The sequence below is a fragment of the Salmo salar genome, chromosome 06 (assembly GCF_965601325.2).
Source record: "Salmo salar chromosome 06, fSalSal1, whole genome shotgun sequence".
Taxonomy (NCBI): domain Eukaryota; kingdom Metazoa; phylum Chordata; class Actinopteri; order Salmoniformes; family Salmonidae; genus Salmo; species Salmo salar.
In genome coordinates this window covers 66,200,936-66,227,096 of record NC_138296.1, presented here as the reverse complement: position 1 = coordinate 66,227,096, position 26,161 = coordinate 66,200,936, and the positions used below count along the sequence as shown (strand labels likewise).

Below are 26,161 nucleotides of genomic sequence, written 5' to 3'. Positions count from 1 at the left end.
AGTGAGTGCATCCACCTATTATTGTCACACTCTGATCTGTTTCACCTGTCTTTGTGGTTGTCTCCATCCCCTCCAGGTGTCACCCATCTTCCCCATTATCCCCTGTGTATTTATACCTGTGTTCTCTGTTTGTCTGTTGCCAGTTCGTTTTGTTTCATCAAGCCTACCAGCGTTTTTCCCTCTGCTCCTGTCTCTCGATTGTTCCTGTTGTTGACCATTCTGCCTGCCCTGACCCTGAGCCTGCCTGCCGTCCTGTACCTTTGCCCCACCTATCTGGATTACTGGTCTTTAGCTGCCCTTGACCCGCCTTTTGTCTGGCCCTGTTCGATTAATAAACTGTTGTTACTTTGACGTTGTCTGCATCTGGGTCTTACCTGAAACGTGATAATTATGTGATTTGTTAAGTACATTTTTACTCCTGAACTTATTTAGGCTCGCCATAACAAAGGGGTTGAGTACTTATTGACACATGACATTTCAACTTTTAAATTGTAATTAATTTGTACAATTTCAAAAAACATAATTCCACTTTGACATTATGAGGTATTGTGGGTAGGCCAGTGACACAAAATCTCAATTTAATCTATTTTAAATTCAGGCTGTAACACAACAAAATGTGGAAAAAGTAAAGGGGTGTGAATTCTTTCTGAAAGCACTGTATGTGAAAATGGCACATTTCTATAAAAACAAGATAGAAGAAGATTTGTTTCCAGTGACATCAAAACCAATTAGTAGGCAATTCCTACTCATAATTGGTTAAAATCACATGATGCACTCCGATGATGTCATTAAAAACACGCATCTTCCTTTGTCTTTTTTCCACAAAAGATAGAAACGTGCCATTTTCACATATGTAGATGTTGGGGTGGTGCTGGAGATTATGGATATGAAGTTGAATGATCTTTTTTTTTTAAATTACAATAATCACTAAGGTCTCCGATGATTCAACACAGTCTCCCTAGATTCTCATACACTGTGCTGCTGCAGAATTACACGGCACCTCTCTATATCTGAGAGAAGAGACCCTTTCATCCCATTGCTGTTCAGACGACATTTCATAATTCATGGAATATGGAGTTTAATCTTGGAAGCCTTTGATAACACACTTCCTGTTAAAGATGCTGTTTTTCTCCCTGCAAATAGTGTGATTGTTGAGTACACTTCATGAGTGACTCTGACTCATGGGCTTTCAACAAGAAGATTGACAGCTCTAAATAAAGCATGTCTTGACCGCCTGAGAATATTTCCCTGTGTGGGAAGAGACAAGCCGAGAGAGAAAAAAGGACTAGGTTTATGTTGAGGTTCTTTCTTACTGTAGGAAGCAGAGCTCAGCTCTCTGTTTTTGACTGTGGTTTAGTTACAAACTCTCCGACAGCTTTCCTTGACATCTGATCTTGCGACAGCTAGCCTTGGACCTCTGGCTTCAGGCTTCGAGACAGGATTTCAAAGGTTGGCCACACGAGACTATGTGATAGCTAACTTGACTTCAAGGTAGCGAGGTATAGTGAATCTAGTAGACATATTCATAGGCACTAGAAACATTGCTATAATTCAACTGATATTGATGATGACAATTATTTAAATTAATATACAAATATTTCCTTATTTGCCATTAAAATAATCACTAGGCCCTGCAGAATATTCATAGTCCAGACCTTTTTGAAACTGAAAAAGTAAAAGCCTTGTAATAGTATTACTGAAATGTCACATTGTCATTTCCATACGCTCTTATTTTTGCCCATTTACACATGCATTGCTTATCTGTTATAACCACACACCAGACTATTAATAGGGACTATTTACACAGTGCACAATTATCTGCCTTCTGGAGGCTATTTACATTGCTGTTACATTCCAGTTAGGCCTAAATCCGTGGATTTATTTCTCAGGTTCGACACACTGGTTCAACAACACTACCTGTGGTGAAAGCACTCCCCCTGTTGGCTAATAAAGGTACGTTTCATCCAAAACGAGTCGCCTCTCAGAATCACCGCACAGTCCGGAGAAGGCATTAGGAAAATGCACGCTGACGAACAGGGGTACCTCTGCAAACATTTTAACTAAGGAACAGGTGCATCTTGCACGAGCCCCCCGCGCGCCAAAGGCTGTGGGGCCAAAACACATTCCTCACTGTGGAAATACATCAACATCGTCAGCATCACCTTCACCTGTGTGAATTATGGAATGCTGAGGTTATCCATCGCGCGCCCGGAGAATTGGATCTCGACCCTCGTGGAGTAGCCCGAGCCTACGTCATCTCCTTGCACGGAGCAGAATGCGCCCTGGTTTCTGATTGTTAAATGTTTAGTTCAGAGATGATTCCCTCACAGCAGAATCATGTTGTCACCACTATTGAGACTATGCCTCCTGAAACTATCACGTCATCGCCGACCATGGTTCAAAGGATAAGAAAAGTGTTTAGCAGGTAAGGATGAGAAATGTTACGCTACTGCAGATTTTACTGGACTAAATTTGATTTTAAAAAAACTGCATACTATTCAAGTTTTTAATTCGACATCAGAATCACTTGACATAGCCTATGATTGTTGATTCATTCGGTTCTTTTGTAAAGCACCAATTGCCAATTCAGTGCACGTCAATCAAAACGTCATCATCTTCTGAAACAGCAGAGCATTGGTCAGAGAAAGAAAACACATTTCAGCATAGTGTGTGAATAAATACAGTTTTATAATACAATATCATTTTTCTGTCTATATTGAAATATTGTTTTTGGCTTTGTGTTTTTTATATTTGTACGGAAACAATAGCGTTGGTGCCTGAAAATTCAGCTTCATCAGCCACCTGCATAAATCACAATTACCTAGCTCATTTATTATACTCTGTCCTCATAATGATGGATAATGTGCTTGTTATAGCCTTTGGAATGGTTTGTTTTTTTCCTCCTGCTTGTTTCATGCGTTTAAAGGGTGTTACCTTTTCTCTCAAATGATGTCCAAAAGGCCAAAACCAACATTCCAGACTCTTGGGGGTTCCAATTAAAAATTGTAGGCTATTCACGGGTCAGAAAATAATTGTGATTAAGCTACTAGTCTCTGCAAATTCTTTATTAAGGGTGGTCATCAGAGTAATGCCCAGTGGATGGTTTTTGTTCTGTTGTGTTTATCCCCCCCATCCACCATGAGTTCGTATTCTTGCGCCCGTGGGGGTCTTTCAGCAAAGCCTATTCAAGTGTTCTAGTATAAAACCTGTTGGAGACTCATAGGTTGAAAATAATGGTTTACTTGAGTCATCCACACCCCTAGACAGAATTCGACATTCATTACCACAACCCAGGACCAGAGTGTCTTAAGTGACTAAATGAATACTTTCTGTTGCTTGCTTTTCTTCCTCTCTCCTAAACTTTGGTTTGGATCAACGCTGTGTGTGTGTGTGTGTGTGTGTGTGTGTGTGTGTGTGTGTGTGTGTGTGTGTGTGTGTGTGTGTGTGTGTGTGTGTGTGTGTGTGTGTGTGTGTGTTTGCCAGTGCCATATCACCTTAAGAAGTGTGTGTGGGTGTACACTCTAGACTCGAGCAAGTGGTAGTTTCCTCTCTGGCGGAATGTGTGTGGCGTGTGCTTGTGTATCTGCTTGTTGTGTGTACCTCTGAGCCTTAGACAGGGGTAATGGAGGTCCAGCTGTGACAGTGAGAGGGCACAGTGAAGGATGACAGCTGGTGGTCTTGTCTTGGTCAGCCTGATCTCCTCTTCTTGCCATCTGCTGGCCCTTTCATCCCTTGGACTCCCATTTAGCCAGAGAACAATGTCCCGTGAGGTGTAATCTGTGCAGGCCCAGATCGGGTTGCCCACTGTGCTGCTCTGGGGCTATTGTTGTCCTGGAAGGAGAGAATTCCACTCTCCCGGTGAAAGTGACTCGCTGTTGTATCTCTTACCGGGACTGTTGCCAAGGGCTGCACAAATAATCAAGCTTCAAGGCTTCTCTTACCAGCTGGAAGTTATTGTACTGAGCTGTCCAAGAGTACAATAACTCTATGCTTAGAGATATGAAAAAAGCCATCCCTGACATAAAGTTTAAGTTTTATTTGTCACATGCACAACAAGTACAGTGAAATGCTTAACTCGCAAGCCCTACCCAACAGTGCAGTATTTAATATAAAAAAAGTATAATTAATATGAAAAAAAAGGAATTAGGAGGAAGTGACTGGATAAAAAATATATACAATTAATAATAATAATAATGGTAAACTGTGTGTGTATGTGTATGTGTGTGTATATATATATATATATATATATATATTAGTACCAGTCAAACGTTTTGGACACATCTACTCATTCCAGGATTTTTTATTATTTTGACTTTTCTACATTGTAGAATAATGGTGAAGACATCAAAACTTTGAAATAACACATATGGAATCATGTAGTAACCAGAAAAGTGTTAAACAAATCAAAATATATTTCATATTTGAGATTCTTCAAAGTAGCAACCCTTTGCCGTGATGACAGCTGTGCACACTCTTGGCATTCTCTCAACTAGCTTCATGAGGTAGTCACCTGGAATGCATTTCAATTAACAGGTGCGCCTTGTTAAAAGTTAATTTGTGGAATTTCTTTCCTTCTTAATGCATTTGAGCCAATGAGTTGTGTTATGACAAGGTAATGGTGGTATATAGAAGATAGCCCTATTTGGTAAAAGACCAAAGCTGTGTTTGAGTACCCATATTAACATACTGTATACTACATACTTCATACTTCATGAGTATAAACTACATACTATATACTAATAGTTCATTTTAGTATACTGTAAATGAGCAGTATGCTTTTAGTTGAGCGTACTAGCTCTTCGCCTGTCTACCGGAAGTTGATGCTGTTGCTATGCAACCTCATGCTAGCTAGTTAGCATAACAAATTACTAGTTAGACATTTTACGAACTTGGGTGGGTTCTTAAATTCAATCTGGAGTGCCAGAGTGTGCTCGTAAATTCAGAGTGTTGTCAGATTGTTTGTTTGTAAATTCAGATTGTTTTGCTCTCGGAGCGCACACTGGACGCTCGGGCCGAGGATTAGGGTTGATTTGAGCGTACGGCAGTCAAGAACCCAAGCTAACGTTGGCTAGCTTGCTAGCTACTTCCAGACACAAATGAGACCACTCTGGCCATTTTAATTTCCCTAGCAGAGCTGGATAGGCAGTTTTCATGTTATCCAGAGCGTTGATGACTGTAACTGTGCTGCTGGCAACAATTGAATTATGCTTTTTTGCCAACGTTTACTGACACCGTCCATATTCAACGGGTGTTGAGCACTTTTAAATTCATTATTCTGCGCTCTGGTACACTCAGACGAGAGTGCTCTGAAATCGGAGTAGATAGCCAGGGCGAATTTATAAAATCACCCGAATGTCCATTGAGAACGCACATTGACTATACCATTTAGCTAAGCTAAGAATGACAGGAATAATCAAGTCAATAAACGTGGTGTAGTTAGTTAGATAGCCTATAGTTAATATTCTGGCAAGTTTGATGTATAAGTAGTCAACTAATGTTAGGTAGCTAGCTAACAACATACCAGTACATACTGCTGTAATGATACGCTATGTGGTTCGTAAGGACAGCATATGTAACAAATTTCCAGCCAATATAGCGTGTGTGGTAACTTATTTGAAAAGTCATTACTTTATTACATTGCTCAACATTTTCTTAACATTTGTCATAATTAGTTAAAGCAATGAATTTGTGTCCACTCTCGTTGTACATTGGCTGGATATTTTCCGCCATTTTCTTCAAATCTGGAAACGATGTGAAGCCTCCAACGAAGCCTCCGACGAACCATCAAACAGGCAAAGCGTCAATACAGGACTAAGATCGAATCGTACTACACCGGCTTCGACGCTCGTCCGATGTGGCAGGGCCTGTAAACTATTACAGACTACAAAAGGAAGCACAGCTGAAAGCTGCCCAGTGACACAAGCCTACCAGACGAGCTAAATAACTTCTATGCTCGATTCGAGGCAAGTAACACTGAAACATGCATGAGAGCATCAGCTGTTCCAGACGACTGTGTGATCATGCTCTCCGCAGCCGATGGGAGTAAGACCTTTAAACAGGTCAACATTCACAAGGCCGCAGGGCCAGACGGATTACCAGAACGTGTACTGAAAGCATGCACGGACCAACTGTCAAGTGTCTTCACTGACATTTTCAACCTCTCCCTGTCTGAGTCTGTAATACCAACATGTTTCAAGCAGACCACCATAGTCCCTGTGCCCAAGAACACAAAGGTAACCTGCCTAAATGACTACCGACCCGTAGCACTCACATCTGTAGCCATGAAATGCTTTGAAAGGCTGGTGATGGCTTACATAAACACCATTATCCCAGACACGCTCGACCCACTCCAATTTGCATACCGCACCGACAGATCCACAGATAACGCAATCTCTATTGCACTCCACACTGCCTTTTCACACCTGGACAAAAGAAACACCTATGTGAGAATGCTATTCATTGACTACAGCTCAGCGTTCAACACCATAGTGCCCTCAAAGCTCATCAATAAGCTAAGGACCCTGGGACTAAACACCTCCCTCTGCAACTGGATCCTGGACTTCCTGACGGGCTGCCCCGATGTGGTAAGAGTAGGTAAAAACCCATCCGCCACACTGATCCTCAACATGGGGGCCCCTCAGGGTTGCGTGCTCAGTCCCGTCTTGTACTCCCTGTTCACGAATGACTGCATGGCCAGGCACAACTCCAACACCATCATTAAGTTTGCTGATGACACAACAGTGGTAGGCCTGATCACCGACAATGATGAGACAGCTTATAGGGAGGAGGTCAGAGACCTGACCGTATGGTGCAAGGACAACAACCTCTCCCTCAACATGATCAAGACAAAGGAGATGATCATGGACTACAGGAAAAGGAGAACCGAGCACGCCCCCATTCTCATCGACAGGGCTGCAGTGGAGCAGGTTGAGAGCTTCAAGTTCCTTGATGTCCACATCACCAACAAACTAACATTGTCCAAGCACACCAAGACAGTCGTGAAGAGGGCACGATAAAACCTATTCCCCGAAAGGAGACTGAAAAGATTTGGCATGGGTCCTCAGATCCTCAAAAGGTTTTACAGCTGCACCATTGAGAACATCCTGACTGGTTGCATCCCTGCCTGGTATGGCAACTGCTCGGCCTCCGACCACAAGGCACTACAGAGGGTAGTGCGTACGGCCCAGTACATCACCGGGGCTAAGCTTCCTGCCATCCAGGACCTCTATACCAGGTGGTGTCAGAGGAAGGCCCTAAAGATTGTCAAAGACTCCAGCCACCCTAGTCATAGACTGTTCTCCCTGCTACCACACGGCAAGCGTTACCGGAGCGCCAAGTCTAGGTCCAAGAGGCTCCTAAATAGTTTCTACCCCCAAGCCATAAGACTCCTGAACAGCCGATCAAATGGCTACCCAGACTATTTGCATTATTTACTGCTGCTCTTTAATAATTTGTTAATCTTATCTCTTACTTTTTTGGGGGTATTTTCTTAAAACTGCATTGTTGGTGAAGGGCTTTTAAGTAAGCATTTCATTGTAAGGTCTACATCTGTTGAATTCGGCGCATGTGACAAATAATGTTCGATTTGCTTTTGATTTGAAGCCACGCCCATTTCCTGAAGAATTGCATTATGGGCCCTAAAGTACGGAAATAGTGTCCTCTGCGTGTATACTTCATATTTTGGCGAATTTAGTTAGACATCCAGGAACTTTTGGCATACTAACTATATCCATACAATGACCAACAAGCATACTATATACTCAATTCACGTCATAAATAGTGCGGTTAGTATGAGTATTCGAACACAGCTCTAGTCCATATTATGGCAAGGACAGCTCAAATAAGCAAAGAGAAACGACAGTCCATCATTACTTTAAGACATGAAGGTCAGTCAATCCGGAAAATGTCAAGAACTTTGAAAGTTTCTTCAAGTGCAGTAGCAAAAACCATCAAACGCTATGATGAAACTGTCTCTCATGAGGACTGCCACAGGGAGTTACCTCTGCTGCAGAGAATAAGCTCATTAGCGTTAACTGCACCTCAGATAGCAGACCAAATAAATGCTTCACGGAGTTCAAGTAACAGACACATCTCAACATCAACTGTTCAGAGGAGACTGCATGAATCAGGCCTTCATGGTTGAATTGCTGCAAAGAAACCACTACTAAAGGACACCAATAATAAGAAGAGACTTGCTTGGACAAAGAAACATGAGCAATGGACATTAGACGGATGGAAATCTGTCCTCTGGTATGATGAGTCCAAATTTGAGATTTTTGGTTCCAACCGCCGTTTGTGAGACGCAGAGTAGGTGAACAGATCTCCGCTTGTTGAATTTGTGCACATTTATTAAAGACAAAAAAACTGAATGACCTTATTTAGATAAGTATTCAGACCCTTTGCTATGAGACTCGAAATTGAGCTCAGGTGCATCCTGTTTCCATTGATCATCCTTGAGATGTTTCTGTAACTTGATTGGAGTCCACCTGTGGTAAATTCAATTGATGGGACATGATTTGGAAAGGCACACAGCTGTCTATATAAGGTCCCACAGTTGAAGGGAAGGGTACCAAAACATTTCTGCAGCATGCTGAAGGGCCCCAAGAACACAGTGTCCTCCATCATTCTTAAATGTAAGAAGTTTGGAACCACCAAGACTCCTAGAGCTGGCCGCCCAGGCAAACTGAACAATCGGGGGAGAAGGGCCTTGGTCAGGGAGGTGACCAAGAACCCGATGGTCACTCTGACAGAGCTCTAGAGTTTCTCTGTGGAGATGGGAGATCCTTCCAGAAGGTCAACCATCTCTGCAGCACTCCACCAATTATGCCTTTATGGTAGAGTGGTCAGACGGAAGCCACTCCTCAGTAAAACACATGACAGCCCGCTTGGAGTTTGCCAAAAGGCACCTAAAGACTCTTAGACCATGAAGAACAAGATTCTCAGGTCTGATGTAACCAAGATTGAACTCTTTGGCCTGAAGGCTAAGCGTCACGTCTGGAGGAAACCAGGCACATTCCCTATGGTGAAGCATGGTGGTGGCAGCATCATGCTGTGGGGATGTTTTACAGGGACTGGGAGACTAGTCAGGATCGAGGCAAAGATGAACGGAGCAAAGTACAGAGAGATCCTTGATGAAAACCTGCTCCAGAGTGCTCAGGACCTCAGACTAGAATGAAAGTTCACCTTCCAACAGGATAACGACCCTAAGCACACAGCCAAAACAACGCAGGAGTGACTTTGGGACAAGTCTCTGAATGTCCTTGAGTAGCCCAGCCAGAGCCTGGACTTGAACTCGATCGAACATCTCTGGAGAGACCTGAAAATAACTGTGCAGCAACTCTCCCCATCCAACCTGACAGAGCTTGAGAGGATCTGCAGAGAATGGTAGAAACTCTCCAAATACAAGTGTGCCAAGCTTGTAGCGTCATACCCAAGAAGACTCGAGGCTGTAATCGCTGCCAAAGCTGCTTCAACAAAGTACTGAGTAAAGGGTCTGAATACTTATGTAAATGTAATGTTTCATTTTCTTTATTTTTATAATTTAGCAAACATTTTCTAAAAACCTGTTTTTGCTTAGTCATTATGGGGTATTGTGTATAGATTGATGAGGGAAAAAAACTATTTTATCAATTTTAGAATATGGCTATAACGTAACAAAATGTGGAAAAAGTCAAGACGCCTGAAAACTTTCCAAAGGCACTGTATATCTGTATATGTACAGGTGAAGTCAGAAGTTTACAGTAAAAATTCCAGTAAATATTCCCTGTCTTAGGTCAGTTAGGATCACCACTTTATTTTAAGAATGTGAAATGTCAGAATAATAGTAGAGAGAATGATTTATTTCAGCTTTTATTTATTTCATCACATTCCCAGTGGGTCAGAAGTTTGCATACACTCAATTAGTATTTGGTAGCATTGCCTATAAAATTGTTTATCTTGGGTCAAACGTTTTGGGTAGCCTTCCACAAGCTTCCCACAATAATTTAGGGGAATTTTGGTCCATTCTTCCTGACAGAGCTGGTGTAACTGAGTCAGGCATTGTAGGCCTCCTTGCTCGCACACGCTTTTTCAGTTCTGCCCACAAATGTTCTATAGGTTTGAGGTCAGGGCTTTGTGATGGCTACTCCAATACCTTGACTTTGTTGTCCTTAAGCCATTTTGCCACAACTTTGGAAGTATGCTTGGGGTCATTGTCCATTTGGAAGACCCATTTGCGACCAAGCTTTAACTTCCTGACTGATGTCTTGAGATGTTGCTTCAATATATCCACATAATTTTCCTCCCTCATGATGCCATCTATTTTGTGAAGTGCACCAGTACTATCTGCAGCAAAGCACCCCCACAACATGATGCTGCCATCCCCGTGCTTCACGGTTGGGATGGTGTTCTTCGGCTTGCAAGCGTCCCCCTTTTTCCTCCAAACATAACAATGGTCATTATGGCCAAACAGGTCTATTTTTGTTTCATTGGACCAGAGGACATTTCTCCAAAAAGTACGATATTTGTTCCTATGTGCAGTTGCAAACCGTAGTCTGGCTTTTATATGGCGGTTTTGGAGCAGTGGCTTCTTCCTTGCTGAGCGGCCTTTCAGGTTATGTCGATATAGGACTCCTTTTACTGAGGATATAGATACTTTTGTACCTGTTTCCTCCAGCATCTTCACAAGGTCCTTTGCTGTTGTTCTGGGATTGAGTTGCACTTTTCGCACCACAGTACATTCATCTCTAGGAGACAGAACGCGTCTCCTTCCTGAGCGGTATGATGGCTGCGTGGTCCCATGGTGTTTATCCTTGCATACTATTGTTTGTACAGATGAATGTGGTACCTTCAGACATTTGGAAATTGCTCCCAATGATGAACCAGACTTGTGTAGGTGTACATTTTTTTCTGAGGTCTTGGCTGATTTCTTTTGATTTTCCCATGATGTCAAGCAAAGAGGCACTGAGTTTGAAGGTAGGCCTTGAAATACATCCACAGGTACACCTCCAATTGACTCAAATGATGTCAATTAGCCTATCAGAAGCTTCTAAAGCCATGACATAATTTTCTTGAATTTTCCAAGCTGTTTCAAGGCACAGTCAACTTAGTGTGTGTAAACTTCTGACCCACTGGAATTGTGATACAGTGAATTATAAGTGAAATAATCTGTCTGTAAACAATTGTTGGAAAAATTACTTGTGTCATGCACAAAGTAGATGTCCTAACTGACTTGCCAAAACTATAGTTTGTTAACAAGACATTTGTGGAGTGGTTGAAAAACTACTTCAACTGAACAAAGAAATGTCAATTAAAGACAGGTAAAACGAAACGAAGTGCGGTCATTCCACCTTCAGTTTGGGGTGATTGTTTTAGCCTTGTTGTTGGCTAGCTCCTCTGTCCTGAAGAGAGAGTACATTTTCTATGCCAGGTGAAATCGCTCATTATTAGCAATTTGTTATGGATGTATCCAAATAAATGTCCCTAGAAAACAGCTTAAACAAATGCAAATACTTTGTTGTAATTCTGACTGCACTGTTTGACGTGACTTTGAGTAAGCAAGGGATAAGAACGTTGCCAGCCAGTATGGTAATAGAAGATTTAGAACAAACGACTGAGTCGCGCCCATAGATACAGATCAAAAAAATATAACGACTGGGTCACGTCTCTGGCAACCGAACCGATAGAACGAACGACCAGCCGGCTTGGGTGTGACCCTAGATTTGTGTCGGGACTATATCGTGTGGAAGGATGAAATAGTATGAATAAATTAATCAAAATAATGATTTTAATTAAAATATGTAAATCATTATTTGAATCATTTTGATAACCCGTTGCATAAAAGTGATAATGCCCTCGAAGCCGGTGTTTGAGGGATTTGTTGGCACGGTTTTCCGGCCCTCGACTTCATCTTGGGCCTAACAACACCCGTGCTAAAATATCCTCCAAACACCGGCTTCGAAGGCATTATCATTAAAGGGGGTCTGCTACTCTACTTGATAGACTCACTGATGAAGAGACATGTTAGGGGTTTTGCATTATCATCTCTCTAACGTTTTAGTTATAGGCTAATGGCAGCATCAGGATCTATTTGTTTTGGTAAGGGTAAAATGTTACTGCGAATCAACATTTGAATAGCTTCGTAAACTGCAGTATATACTGTAATGACCCGGCTGGGTCATAAAGGGAAAAGAGACGGACTCTAGGTGTACAGGTCAGAACACAGGTTTATTCCTAAACTGGGCTATTGTTCAGGCCACAGCCCACGCCGCTAAATGCCGAACGTACACAATTATATCATGTCGGGCTCCGAACAGAAAAGAAAGAAGATGAGACAGTAATCCCTATTTATGCATTTCCAAATCCCGCGGGATTACCCATCATACCCCCCCAACCTTTCCCTCTGTCCTGACATATTTAACCCCTGCTAGTAGCCATGAGAACCATAACACACCCACAAACACAGAACACAATACCGGGTCGTTACATAGCCCCCCCCCTTTCTAAACCCTAGCCCCTAGGGTTACACAACAAAATCCTTAAAACGACCCGGAGGTCGCATCAGTCTCTTGTGCCTCCCCGTGGCTCTCACCGGTGAACCCCCAGAACACTCATCTGCCCCAATGTCATTTCCAGCGCCCTCCGAAGAAGCAGCCCCCATCCCAGGCTCAGGTTGCGCTAGAGTCTCCTCGTTAGACTGTTCCCGTGGGCTCACATCAGAGACCTCACTCCCATTTCCTACCGTTTTCCTCCCTCTGTAGGGTGCCAATCGGTCCCGGTGGACCACCACCTTCCTGCTCCGTGGGGGGATCTCCACCCGGTACGTCACCTCCCCCACTCTCTCTATCACCAGACACGGCCCCACCCATGCACTGTCCAGCTTTGGGCACTGCCCCTTCTTGCGCGTGGGGTTGTGAAGCCACACACATTCCCCCGCTCCAAAGTGCCTCCCCCTAGCTTTTGGCGCACCCCTGCGTTCTCGAGTTGCTCTCTTGCGAAGGTGTGAGCCGTTTCTAACCGGTTCTGCAGACGACACACATAGTTCGGGCCAGGCAAAACCCCGTCGTCATTATCAGGAGGGTGGCCAAACGTCAGTTCGGCTGGGGTGCGCAACTCACGACCTAACATTAGTAGCGCTGGGGAGCACGCAGTCGATTCTTGAACAGCCGACCTACATGCCATAAGAATAAACGGTAAGTGGGTGTCCCAATCTCTCTGGTGTTTTGAGGTAACGATGGCCAGCTGCTGTGCTAACGTTCTGTTAAATCTTTCCACCAGCCCATCACTCTGGGGGTGAAGCGGAGAAGTGCGCGTCTTCTCCGCGCCTAACCGTCTACACAACTCTGAGAACACCCGTGACTCGAAGTTTCTCCCCTGGTCGCTGTGAATAGACTGTGGCACCCCAAACCGACTGATTCTTCCCCCCACCAACGCATCAGCTACTGTCTCTGCCTCCTGGTCTGGGAGAGCGTAAGCCTCCGGCCTCTTGGTGAAGTAGTCCATAGCGGTTAGAATCCACCTATTACTGCTGTCTGTGGTTGGAAACGGCCCCACTATGTCTACCCCCAGTCTCTCCATGGGCTCCTCTACTGGGAATTGTTGTAGGAGGGCGTGTGACTGACCTGGAGGTCCTTTTTTAGCAGCACACTCGTTGCACTGCCTACAAAAGTCCTCAACATCCCTCCTGTGCCTGGCCCAATAGAAGCCTTTACGCACGCGCTTTAACGTTTTGGAGACCCCAAAATGCCCTGCGCCAACTCCCCCATGAAGCTGCTGTAACACGCTCCCCTGCAGCCTTTTGGGCACCACTACCTGCCACGTAATTTCTCCAGTCGCTGGCTTTTTCCACCCCCTCTGGAGCACTCCCTCAGCCACTCTAAGGACTGTGAATTTAGCCCACAGTCCCTTGGTGACTGGTGATAGAGGGGCTACTTCCCCCCACGGCGGTCGTCTTCTCTCTTCCACCCACCACAGCACAGGACGCAGCTCTGCGTCCTCCTCCTGGCGACGCCTCCACTCCCCAACGTCCACAGCCTCAAGCTCCCGGCACTCTGTCACACTCAGCTGACTCACCGTGGCGGTGACTCCCTCCTCCCTGTACAGTTCTCTCTCTCGCTCCACCCGTTTGGCGCAGTACCCACAGCCATCCTCAGCACACGGGCGGCGGGACAAGGCGTCTGCATTGCTGTGGCGAAGGCCGGCTCTGTGCTCCACCTGGAAGTCGTAGGGTTGCAGCTCCTCCAGCCAGCGGGCAATCTGACCCTTTGGCTCCTTGAAGGAGAGAAGCCACTGCAGGGCGGAGTGATCCATCCGGACCACAAACGGCAGGCCCCCCAGGTAGTACTTGAAATGGCGTACTGCTGCCACGACAGCCAAAAGCTCTCTCCTTGTCACGCAGTAGCGTTTTTCAGCCTTATCAAAAGTTCTGCTGTAATAAGCTACTACGTGTTCCCCATCAGGACCACGCTGAGCCAGCACAGCCCCCAAACCCTCATTGCTTGCGTCGGTGTCCAGGATGAACGGACGGTTCGGGTCTGGTGAGGCCAGGACAGGGGCCTCCATCAGGGTACGTTTGAGAGCCTCAAACGCCCGCTGGTGCTCTTCGGTCCACTGAAAAACAGTGTCCTCCTTGAGAAGGTGGTTCAAAGGAGCCGCTACCCCCGCAAACCCCTTCACAAACCTACGATAGTAGGATGCCAGCCCCAGGAAGCTCTTAACCTCTTTTTTCCCCCCTGGAACTGGCCACCCCCTCACAGCCTCTACTTTGTCTGGCATCGTGCTGATGCCCTCACCACCCAGCTGATGCCCCAGGAACGCCACCTCCCTTTGCATGAAATGGCACTTTCCCGGATGTAATTTTAGCCCCGCCCCCGAGATCCTCTCCAACACTCGCCTAAGTGCCCCCAGTGCCCCCTCAAACGATGTGCCGTGCACCAATATGTCGTCTAGGTACACAACACACTCGTCTCTCGGAACCCCCGCCAGCACTCTGTCCATGAGCCTCTCAAAGGTGGCAGGAGCATTACAGAGCCCGAAGCACAGCACCTTGAACTGCCAATGGCCCCTATCTGTGGAGAAGGCCGTTTTTTCACGTGCCCCTGGCGAGAGGGGCACCTGCCAGTAGCCACTGCGCAGATCAAGGGAGGAGAACCACGAGGACCCTCTCATGTGGTCTAGCGACTCATCAATCCTCGGTAGGGGATAAGAGTCTTTAGTGGTGACAGAATTTAGGCCCCTGTAGTCAACACAAAACCTAAGTTTACCCCCTTTCTTAGGCACCATGACGACCGGCGCGGACCATGGGCTATCTGATGGCTCAATGAAATCAGCCCGCAACATGTCAACAATAGCTGTGTCTGCTGCTTCCCTCCTGGCAAGGGGAATACGACGGGGCCAAATTTTAATGGGTCGGGCGTCCCCAGTGTCTATTTCGTGCTGAACTAGGTGCGTTTGTCCTACATCATCTTCCCCCCAAGCGAAGCTATCTTTAAAGTCCAACAGCAGCTGCTTTAACTGTCTCTGTTGTCTCTCATCCAGACCCTGACAGTTCTTCAGCCACACAGCCTCGACGGCGTCGATAGCTTCCTCCTTCCCCCCGTCGGGCTGATGGGGTGAAGGAGCCAGTGTGTTTTGGGCTACTGAGCTGCCTGTGCTTGCACCATGATGGGGAGTGAAGGCCGTCGCCGCCGGAGACAGCTGCTGGAATGGCACAACGACCAAGGGAGCAGCCGGGATGACCGGTGGAGTTTCTGCAAGCTTGGAGGAAGACGGAGGGACAGCCCTGCCCCCTGCTGGCTCTCCCGAAGGCGACATTCCCACTGTGGGCCCCCCCGACAGCCTCAAAGTGCCCGACGCTAAGTCCAACTGAGCCCCACAGTTTTTCAAAAAGTCCATTCCCAGTATACAGGGGCCCTGCACCGCTGCTACCCACGCCGGACACCCCACAGTTCTCCCCCCCCCACAGTCACAGATAGCTGACACTTCCCTAACATGGGGGCTAGCTCCCCCGTGACAGTCCGTAGCTGGACAAGGGTCGGCTCCACCCGCACCCCAACAGGTAGTATGTCTGGTCTCACCAGGGTTACTGTAGAGCCCGTGTCTACCAGGGCCAAACATTCCACCCCCTCTACCTTGACGATGACATTGCAGAAGTCCCCAACGGTGGTACGTCCCACCACAACTACCGGACTAGGAAACACGGCGGCAGCTACACCCTGGGGGAGCAGGTCCCCACCCTATTGTCTGCGCTGCTGGGTACCTCTTTTGCTTACAGTGGGTTCGGGGGCGGGGGGGTGTGTCCGCGCTGCCCCCTGCGCGAGAACCCGCCGTCGTTTCCCTGGTGACGGGGGAATCTGCCACACTCCCGCTGAATGTGGCCAGGCTGGCCACAACCCCAGCAGACAATAGGAGTTGAGCTGACACTGCGACGCTGCCTGGAGCCCCTCTCCATGACAAGCGAAGCAGTCTTGACTAGCCCGCCCAACTCGTCGACCCACTCTGGTTTCGTGACCCCTGGCACCCCAGCCACCGCTGCTCTCACCTCTGGTTGACTGGCGACTTCCACTCTCACTCCCTCACCCCAGATCAGCTCCCTCTTCCTGGCTATCTCCACTGCAGCCCGCAGAGATGGTGGGTCCGCCATCTGAACATGCTTACCCAGTTCGGTGGAAGAGAGCGCTCTAATAAAACTGTCCCGTGCCAGCTCGTCTTGCACCCCAATCGGCATAGTTGCATAAGCCCGCCTGGTCAGGCTCAGAATACCACTTGCCAACGCCTTTAATGATTCCCCCTGAAGTCTCTTTTTGTTACTCAGTTCAATCCGCAGCATGTTGGGCTGCGCGTCGCTGCTGAAACGGCCCCCCAATGCCTCCACTAGCGCACCGTAGTCGCCCCTCTCGTCCGGGGCTAGCGTTAACAGGCATTCCGACGCCTCCTCTGCCAGGCTCAGGGCAAGCTGTAACGCTTTCGTCTGATCAGACCACCTCCCGGCTCTAGCCAACAACTCGAATTGAGTGAAAAAAACTTCCCATTTACCTTGTCCATTGAACTTTGGTAGTTTAGGCGCTACCGTGGCTAATGGCAATAGGCCGCTGCCATCTCTGTTTACATAAGCAGGCCCCGCCATTTCCGGACCCGGTGACGTCGATATCCCCGTCGCCGTGACGTCTGCTCTCGAGCGGTGTGAAGGAAAACCCGCCAGTTCTGCCATCTTGCTGACTGACAATTTAACTCCCGCCATGTGGCCCTCCAGCTCTTCTACGGCAGTCGCCGCCCGACCCTCCCGACCGGGTACCCCCGAGCCCACAACGGACACATTGTCCGACTCTTCCTTAATTTTCCGCCTCGCCCCAAGCATCATGACCGTAGATGCGAGTCACGCTAAAGCCAACCCGGCCTATACTGAACAGCTAACTCGCCTAGTCTCGATCCCGTAGTTCGAAAGCACTTCTGACGCCAATGTAATGACCCGGCTGGGTCATAAAGGGAAAAGAGACGGACTCTAGGTGTACAGGTCAGAATACAGGTTTATTCCTAAACTGGGCTATTGTTCAGGCCACAGCCCACGCCGCTAAATGCCGAACGTACACAATTATATCATGTCGGGCTCCGAACAGAAAAGAAAGAAGATGAGACAGTAATCCCTATTTATGCATTTCCAAATCCAGCGGGATTACCCATCATACCCCCCCAAACTTTCCCTCTGTCCTGACATATTTAACCCCTGCTAGTAGCCATGAGAACCATAACACACCCACAAACACAGAACACAATACCGGGTCGTTACAATACATTATGTAAATGCATACTCTGTCCTAAAAGGGAAATGGTGGACAACTACAAACGATTCCAGTTCATGAACAGCTTTGCCCTTTATGGACTGTGCTATTTTATTGCTTTGCAGCATGCTACAGACTAACTTGAGGGAACTCAACGCAACAACAGAGAACAATAGTGTATCACCAAACTTTGCCATTGATTTCTTTCTCCACTTTATGCTGACGAAGCAAATCTTTGGCTCTGTGGTATTTACCCAGAACAATGTGTTTTTACGGGAATTATCCATCCGTCTTCATACAGCTTTTGAGCTTTTCCTTGCTGCCTGTCACACTGTTTCTATTTTTCATTAAATATTACAAGAACTGTAATAACATTCATTCCATGGTGTGCTGAAAGATGGATGAAAAGGGACATGTCCTCTGAATCCATTAGCTTTAGGGTTATTTTCATCCATCCCAGCCTGGCTTCAGGCCATAAACCAGAGTGATTTTAGCAGCGCAATTATGTTTCACTATAGAAAATGGAGGCTCTGTCCTGTTCAGTGAGCTCTTTTATTTCAATTACCAACCTGGTTGGGTTCTCTCACCTCATAATAAAATGTATTACTTTGACTGTCTTGCGGTGGTGCGACAGGCCAATGTATATCTGTTATTAAAATATTTTAGGCTGTGATTGATAAAACGCAGGATTGACAGAGCGATCTCATTCTCAGTTATAGTACAGATTAATACAAGAACTTCCCTCCAAATTCCATTGTACCCTTAGATAATGACTGCTAACGTACCACAAGCTTCCACGATTAATAGGTTCAGGAGATGTTTTGTACTTTTATATTATGGAGATCTAATCAACGTGTTATGTTTTCGTTGGGAAGCTATCCTTATAGAAGTCAAGAGGATAGAAATAGTAAGCACAGATTCTGCCAGGCTGAGGGTCTCTTTCTCTCATTAGTTCTTTTCCTTCAACCTTGTGCAAGTCAAGCACGTAGAGCATGTTTACTTGAAAAGGGAGATTCATCTTTTCAACTCCTGAAAAGAGCTCATCTGCTGCTAATATAAATACGAACTTGTTCCAACTTGTGTGCTAAAGCTAAAATTGGACTTTCTCGGTTCCAGCATTGCAAAAGAAAAGGCTATTTGATAGAAATAGATAGAAATTAAGGGTGGCTTTTAAAATGTAGTAGACAGGTTATTTTCATATCTTTTAAACCAATGCCTTTTGGCAGGCTGTGAAGTGTGATTTGGGCTCCAACAGGAGGGGTTCAGTGCCAGGCAACCTGGGGTATAATACATGGAATTTGGGCGGCTGTCTGAGGAAACGGCAGGCGGAGAGCATTGTTCTGGGCATCCAAGCCATTCATGTCCGCTGTGGGTCACACAGCGCAACCGAAGGTATTTATAACTAACCCAAGATACTTAATCTGTGTCGTTTACAGTGGGAGCAAATGAAGTATAGTGGGCAGAACAAGCAAGGAGGTGGGCAAAGCCAAGCACAAGCTAGCGATATCCTATTGGTTGTTGTGGTATGTATTTGCTTATTTCTGTTAGGGAACGCCTCTGTGAAGTGAGCGTCTCTGTAAACTGAATTCGACCTTGCACTCCTAAACAACGCAATTTTTTAAAAACTTTGACAAAGCGTCAAGTCTATAAAACGTAGTGCACTGTGTTCGTAACAGATTCTAGTTTTGGGGACACCGATTATTTGGGGGATCAGTTGTTTAATCGATGAGAAAATGTGCAGAATGTCGGCCCAGTTTCACCTAGTTCCATCCTCTCCCACTACCCACGACTGGATTTCCTCTCACTACCATATTTGGTGGTGAGAAAACATTCTAAACTGATGCTTCAGCTTTATAGCCCATGTGACGTTTCTGGTTTACCCCTTCTGTCTGTGGCACAACTTTGTTCCCCTTTCCTACGGCAGCATGATTAGGCAATGAACAGCTGAAGGGAACCCTAGAATCTATCTGCCCACTTAAGACGGAAAGCGAAGACTGGTGCTTGGTTTAATCAAATACTTTTAAATACAAAATGGGAATTCAGTTGGTAATGTTAATTTTATATTAATTAAGATACATCGATTTGAAATAGTTTGACAAAAAAAAATTGTGAAATATTTGAAATACTCAACTCAACATGATATCAATAGACAGTTATAAAGAGCTTGGTCTAACAAACCAATTCTACTCACTGTCTCTGAAAACAGTACCAAAGCTCTTTGCTGAGCTATGGTTGAATGCCACTTGCAGTTTTGGAGTTTAATTTCAGAATGTAATTAAAATGTGAGTCAAGCCACAGAGCCTTACATGGCTCATCAGAAACCAAAGTTCGCACTCTGGAGGAGCACTGCGTTGTCATATTAAATCCTATAGAGTCAGACAAATTGTTCGCCGAGAAAAAATTTCAACTGAAAATAGGGCATGCAGTCCCAGCAGGGCTAACTCCTGGCAAGTTTCATAGATGGACAATGTCCTGTTTGTGTTTGATACTGGCAAATGCTGCATTACATCACTGTGTAGTCTACCCACTTCACTGCTTATTTTGCAGTTAAATGTCATTATTTACAGGCTAATACACTCTTTCAAAGAAAATATGAGTAAAGGAAAAGACTGTCACATCTATGAGGTCCATGGTCTCATCACTGCCAGGTTGGTAATACATTAATGATGCTGTCTTTTCCATCTGCATGTGTCTCTGAAATGAACCATGGCCGTGTCCCAAATCTGTCTTGCCTACTAAAACAACATATTGTTTACTAATAGTACTACATACTATTTAGAGCATACTGTTAAGTAAAAACATATGCAGTAAGCAACAAATATCAACATAAACTTTATCCATAATGAGAAGGCGTCATCTAATGTGCAATCGCCCTTGTTCTACACCATTTGCTCATTTTTGTGGAGTGTGTCCACAATTCTGACTGTCAGCTGTCAAACACGTGTGTGAAAAGACGATTCTCTTCCTCAATAGTGTGGACCGAATTTTACTCGATGAAAACCCGAAATGAGTATGACATCCTGATATTTAAAGCATACTATATTTTCTAAATTGTACATACTATAAAACGTTCTATTTCGTATACCACAAAAGCCTACTATTTGGAAAGCAAGTAAAGGTATTCAGACATGTTTTGTCAGCCACTATACAATCAAATTCAATCAATCAAATTTATTTATAAAGCCTTTTTTACATCAGCTGATGTCACAAATTGCTGTACAGAAAAACAGCCTAAAACCCCAAACAGCAAGCAATGCAGGTGTAGAAGTACAGCAGTTATTTGACAGTATATCTCTTCAATATATCCCACACTCTGTATTTCAAAATGTGTATCATTCAGTATCTGACTAACTCAAAGTATAGTAGCATAGCATTGTTAAAGGTTATGGAAGAGGCCATAGTTGGTCCCAACCATTGTCACAACCATGACACCTATATATTAGTATAGGTTAAATCCATTTGAATTCAATCACTTTTTGACAGCATTCCTTTTTGATTTAAACAAAACTTTCAATATATGTTTGCAAATGGAAGAAGAGGTCAGAAAGTGACGTTTTGGACCTGAATGCCAAAACATTCAGGAGATAAAGGTCTTCAAAGTTGACCCATTTTCCATATCCCATCATACCATGAGACATCCATGTTTTCATCAGTGGAAAAGATCAACGGTTGAGTTTGATATCATTTAAAAGTTTACAAACAGGGTTGTTAAACTATTGTATAATTTCTTGAAATGTCTCTTAATAAAAATTAGTTTTTACCTTTTTAACATCAATTATCTAAAAACGCATTCACTTTTTTCATATTCGCATATGTTGTAACTTAGACCGTATTTCACATCATCTGAGGTTTTTGTGTTGTGCCCGCCATCAGTTTAAACACAACGTGCTCTTGAATACAGGGTGGGTGTCATGTATTGGCTGTATTTAAAAGGGAATAAAATAGAAATTTCAACTTTCAAATGGTACGAGAAAGATGCTTGGAGGTCCACACATTAGATAACGTTGACTTGAATGGAAATATCTATTATTTTCAATTATCCTGTCAAACCTCTATAGGAAACCTATTGAAATGATAGCAATATAGACATAGAATATACATTCAATTGTGGATGGACAACATGCTCTTGAATACAGGGTGGGTGTCATTTCAATCACAGAAATTGAATTTATAGAATGGACCTATCCCTTCAGACCATTGCAATTTACCTTGTACACCATTGAAATTGAAATCAATTTGACTTCTAGAAATGTCGGTCCAGCCACCATTGAATGTCTATTCTATATCTATATTTCTATGACCTCCAACCATCTTTGTGGTATCATTTGAAAGTTGAAATTTCAAGTACATTTTAGTACATTTATCAGCAAAAACATGACACCTAACCTGTATTGAAGAGAATGTTGTGTCTCAACCGAACAACACAAAAACCTCAGATGATGTAAAATATGGTCTAAGCTACAACCCTGTTTGTAAGCTTTTAATGATATCAATCTTTATCTTTTCCAGTGATGAAGACATGGGTTTATAAAATAGGTCAACTTTGACCACCTTTATCTCTTGAATGTTTTGGCATTCAGGTCCAAAAAGTTAGTTTCTAAGCACTTGGGCAAATATGTATGGAAGGTTTTGTTCAAATCAAAAGGGGTGCTGTCAAAAAATGATTGAAATCAAATGGATTTACCCTATAGCCTGGTGCCATTCTTAGGTTACTGACCTAAACCAACAGGTTGGTCCAACAGGCTAGTAGCCTACATTTACCATGTTAGTGTATTCCAAAGCGCACCAAGAAGCTTGATGGTAGGCCGCTAATGCAGCTATTTTACAATGCAAGTGAAACATTTATCCAAGGTTGTTTTGAAGTGGTAATATTCTGCTAATCAGACGTTGCAGTGCATTTCAACACTGCTGGATCTGATGCCTCGCAGATAGCTTGGGGCTATGGCTCAGTGAACTGATGCTTTTTCCCCAGTGTGGTAATTGTGCTTTGGTCTGTTTGGCACCAATGGAATCAGAATATATTTTCAATGTGGAAATTCAGCGCCTGCACATTAAAAAGCATTCCTACAGGCAACTCTTTTTAAGAATATTATTGCTTTATTTTTCATGCTCCAATAACTAAAGCAGGCAATGGCAAACAGATTTTCTAACTGAAGCTTCATGTTTGTCTTGGAAGTATACCAGTACGGTACCTGCTCGAGTATCTTACCAACACACACAGTGAGGGAGATAAGAGAGACTAAGAGAAATGAAATGCTGTCATCTGAATTTGAGAGAGACAGTCCTCCCCAGTGTATTCATGCTGGCTCTCTCTCTCTCTCTCTCTCTCTCTCTCTCTCTCTCTCTCTCTCTCTCTCTCTCCTCTCTCTCTCTCTCTCTCTGAGAATCCACAGCAAGACGGGCACGGACGATCCAGCCCTTTTAATTAATTAATTAACTCTCTCTCTGAGAATCCACAGCAAGATGGGCACGGACGATCCAGCCCTTTTAATTAATTAATTAACTCTCTCTCTGAGAATCCACAGCAAGGCGGGCACGGACGATCCAGCCTTTTTAATTAATTAATGAATTAACACGAGAGAGAGAGAGAGAGTTAATTAATTAATTAAAAGGGCTGGATTGTCCGTGCCCGTCTTGCTGTGGATTCTCAGAGAGAGAGTTAATTAATTAATTAAAAGGGCTGGATCGTCCGTGCCCGTCTTGCTGTGGATTCTGGGGGATTGACTCTCAGGACCCTACTACTGCAGCATACGCTCTCCACTGTCCTTCACAGGCAAAGACAGGAAGGGAAATGGCAGTGATTTTTCATTTCCTGCTTCCACTCAGTCTGGGATGATGTGATGTAGCTTAGAGTGTACGCCAGGGAGACTTTTGAGTTTGAGTTGATTTATTCTTGCACACAGATAAAACTGAAGAAATGCAGAATTGACATTACTAAGAATTGCAAAGCAGTCATTTTGAATAATTTCAGTGCCATCAGTCAATGCATAAGGCTGAACATTGTAGCATTAAGGAACCCCTGCAGAACTCCTGCAGCAAATTCAATCTCGATCAGTAACGTTGAATGTTTTGAGGAAAATGCCATAGGAAATGTGGCTGCCTGAGGATTGAGTAGGGCCATTATTTTGAAAAATGAAAAATGTTACTGTGACTCCTGAGGAATAGTGGGGAAAGTGTTGGGACACACAATAACTAGGTCTCCTCCATCTTCACAATCTGCTGCACTAACAACGGAGAGCAGTCGTTCATTTCTACAAGATAGTACATGTAGTTTCATACTATCGAACCTCATTGACAGAGATTTGTAAGTAAACAAAATGATATGCTCAGAGACATCTATTTAATGCACGGATTTAATGTTGACTGTCATATTTTATTGATGATAGGTTACTATTGATCTAAGCGCCTGTGATTGCTCACTTTGAGCACGTGCCATATGGAATTGGCGACAACATGCAATGTGCAAGTGCAGCTGCACTACAGACTGTAAATCCATACCAGCCAGCATATAGAGAAAACCGGAGATGCACATTTGTCAGAGTGAAACCTCAGACTGCACAGATTCATCATGTCATATGCACTATTAAATCTTAAGTGCCAGACCTCACATGACACACTGTTATCTAGTGGTGGAGAAGAACTTTCGACTAACTGCTGAGGAAGTCTGTTAATTACATCACTTCCATGTTTGATATTCCCATCCTACCAGGCTGAAGGGTTTTTGAAAAGCAGAGTGACCACCCTCTCAGACAGCCAAACCAGGCCTCCCACAGTCCCCCAGGACCCAGGGAGTTTAGCAGGCTCAGCCGAGCACACTGCCCCACTGATGAATAGGAAACTGTGGGCGAGAGAGCTGAGAGTGCTGGGTAGAATCCCTGACTGTCTGGATGTAGCTAATTAGCTAGTGGCGCAAGCCTTGAACGGGATGAATAAGCTCTGCTGATTGGCTGTGTGTTAGCTAGTTGGGTCCGGGACGCTCCTGAGTGTGGTGTCTCAATACACCACACCACAGCGCTCCCCAACTGATGAGGCCGGGCTTAGTGAAGTACTGTAGGTCAGGTCTGCGGGGCAGCCAGTCAGCCAGCCACCATGGACCCAGTCAGTCCATTCCCTGAGACACTGGCGTTATAGCCCTCATCGGAACAGACAGGGAGAGACAAGGGGAGGAAGAGGGGAAGAGATGGACAGAGGGCTTGACCAAGAAGGAACCTGAGAGAGAGGAACGATAGCTAGAAGCAGAGGGATGTTGAGAGGGGAAGGAAAAGATGGAGGGACAAACGGGCAGAGAGAGAAAAAGATGTAGACTTTTGAGAAGAAATGGAGAGAGAACATGACATTATCTTTCTTCCGCGTCTCAATAAGGACTTGTTCCATACAATTTTCCTCACACATACGAGATGAATGGCCAAGTGTGTGAGAAAGTGATCCCCCCCCAAAATACTGGTGCACTCTTCCAGGGGTCATGAATGCGGAACAAAGAGGGATTCTGTGGGCTGCAATGATGAGATCACACACAGGACACACCAGTTCTGTCCCTGACGGTTATTCTTAGGGGACTGAACAGTGAGGCGACTGAGTCACAGGGCCTCAGGCCTAGAATATAGCCTGCAGCAGTACAGAGGGCTGTGTAGCCTGCTTCTCTCTCGGTTGGTCTATTAAACTTTGTCTGTCTGTTTGTCTGTTAGTCAGGCAGGAGAGAAGGTATCTAGAATTGGCAAATGGCAATGAGGAGATACTAGAAATGGAAGGATTCTCTCCACTGATAAGAAATCTGTCTTCAAATAAATCACTGTGCAGGGTTCTTGAATATCGCAGGCCACTAAACGTATCTCTTCCAGTGGTAGTTTCTTGTGTTTGAAATATTGTGGATTCAAACCCAGTAACTGAGGTAATTTGTCATACTCTGCCTAGCTTTTAAATTCAATCTTTGACACAAAGCATTGTCTTAAAGACAAACTGTAAGTGATGACTAAATCATGACTCTGGGTTATTTTCTACCATTATCATGCTATCTTTATTCAGACCCTCTCTCACGTACCACTGAGATGTGGAAAGCCCTGCTGTGTTATGTGAATTTATTTCTTATAATGACATCCTATGGGAGCCATTATTCTGGCTATTTTAGGGTAAGGAATGTTTGGAAGGGAACATTGCCTTGCTTATATCAGACCTTTGCTTATACATTGCAACACAAGGTTTGATAGCGATTACAGCCTGGTTGATGACAATGCATTGCATTAAGAGGGCACTTCCACATGTTTATCTCTTCCTGACCTTTGTGTGCTGGTATCTCACCGATTCACAACTCGATAGCAATCACGGGTGTTGACAATGCAATGTATTAGGAAGGACGCATAGTACATTTGTGGCGTGTCATTTTCTTGGAACTTGTAGTGTCGTTTGCGTGG

The 26,161-nt window shown here is 44.7% G+C and overlaps 1 protein-coding gene across 1 annotated transcript in view; it reads left to right on the top strand.

Annotated features, from left to right (window-relative positions):
• The first annotated feature begins 2,163 nt into the window (after window positions 1–2,163).
• The window catches only part of slc35f1 (solute carrier family 35 member F1), a 117,690-nt gene continuing 93,692 nt past the window's right edge, over window positions 2,164–26,161 (top strand). The window contains exon 1 of the mRNA XM_014205138.3: window positions 2,164–2,425. Within this exon, the coding sequence (XP_014060613.1) occupies window positions 2,301–2,425 (125 nt within the window). The 5' untranslated portion in view covers window positions 2,164–2,300. The remainder of the gene's footprint in view (window positions 2,426–26,161) is intronic.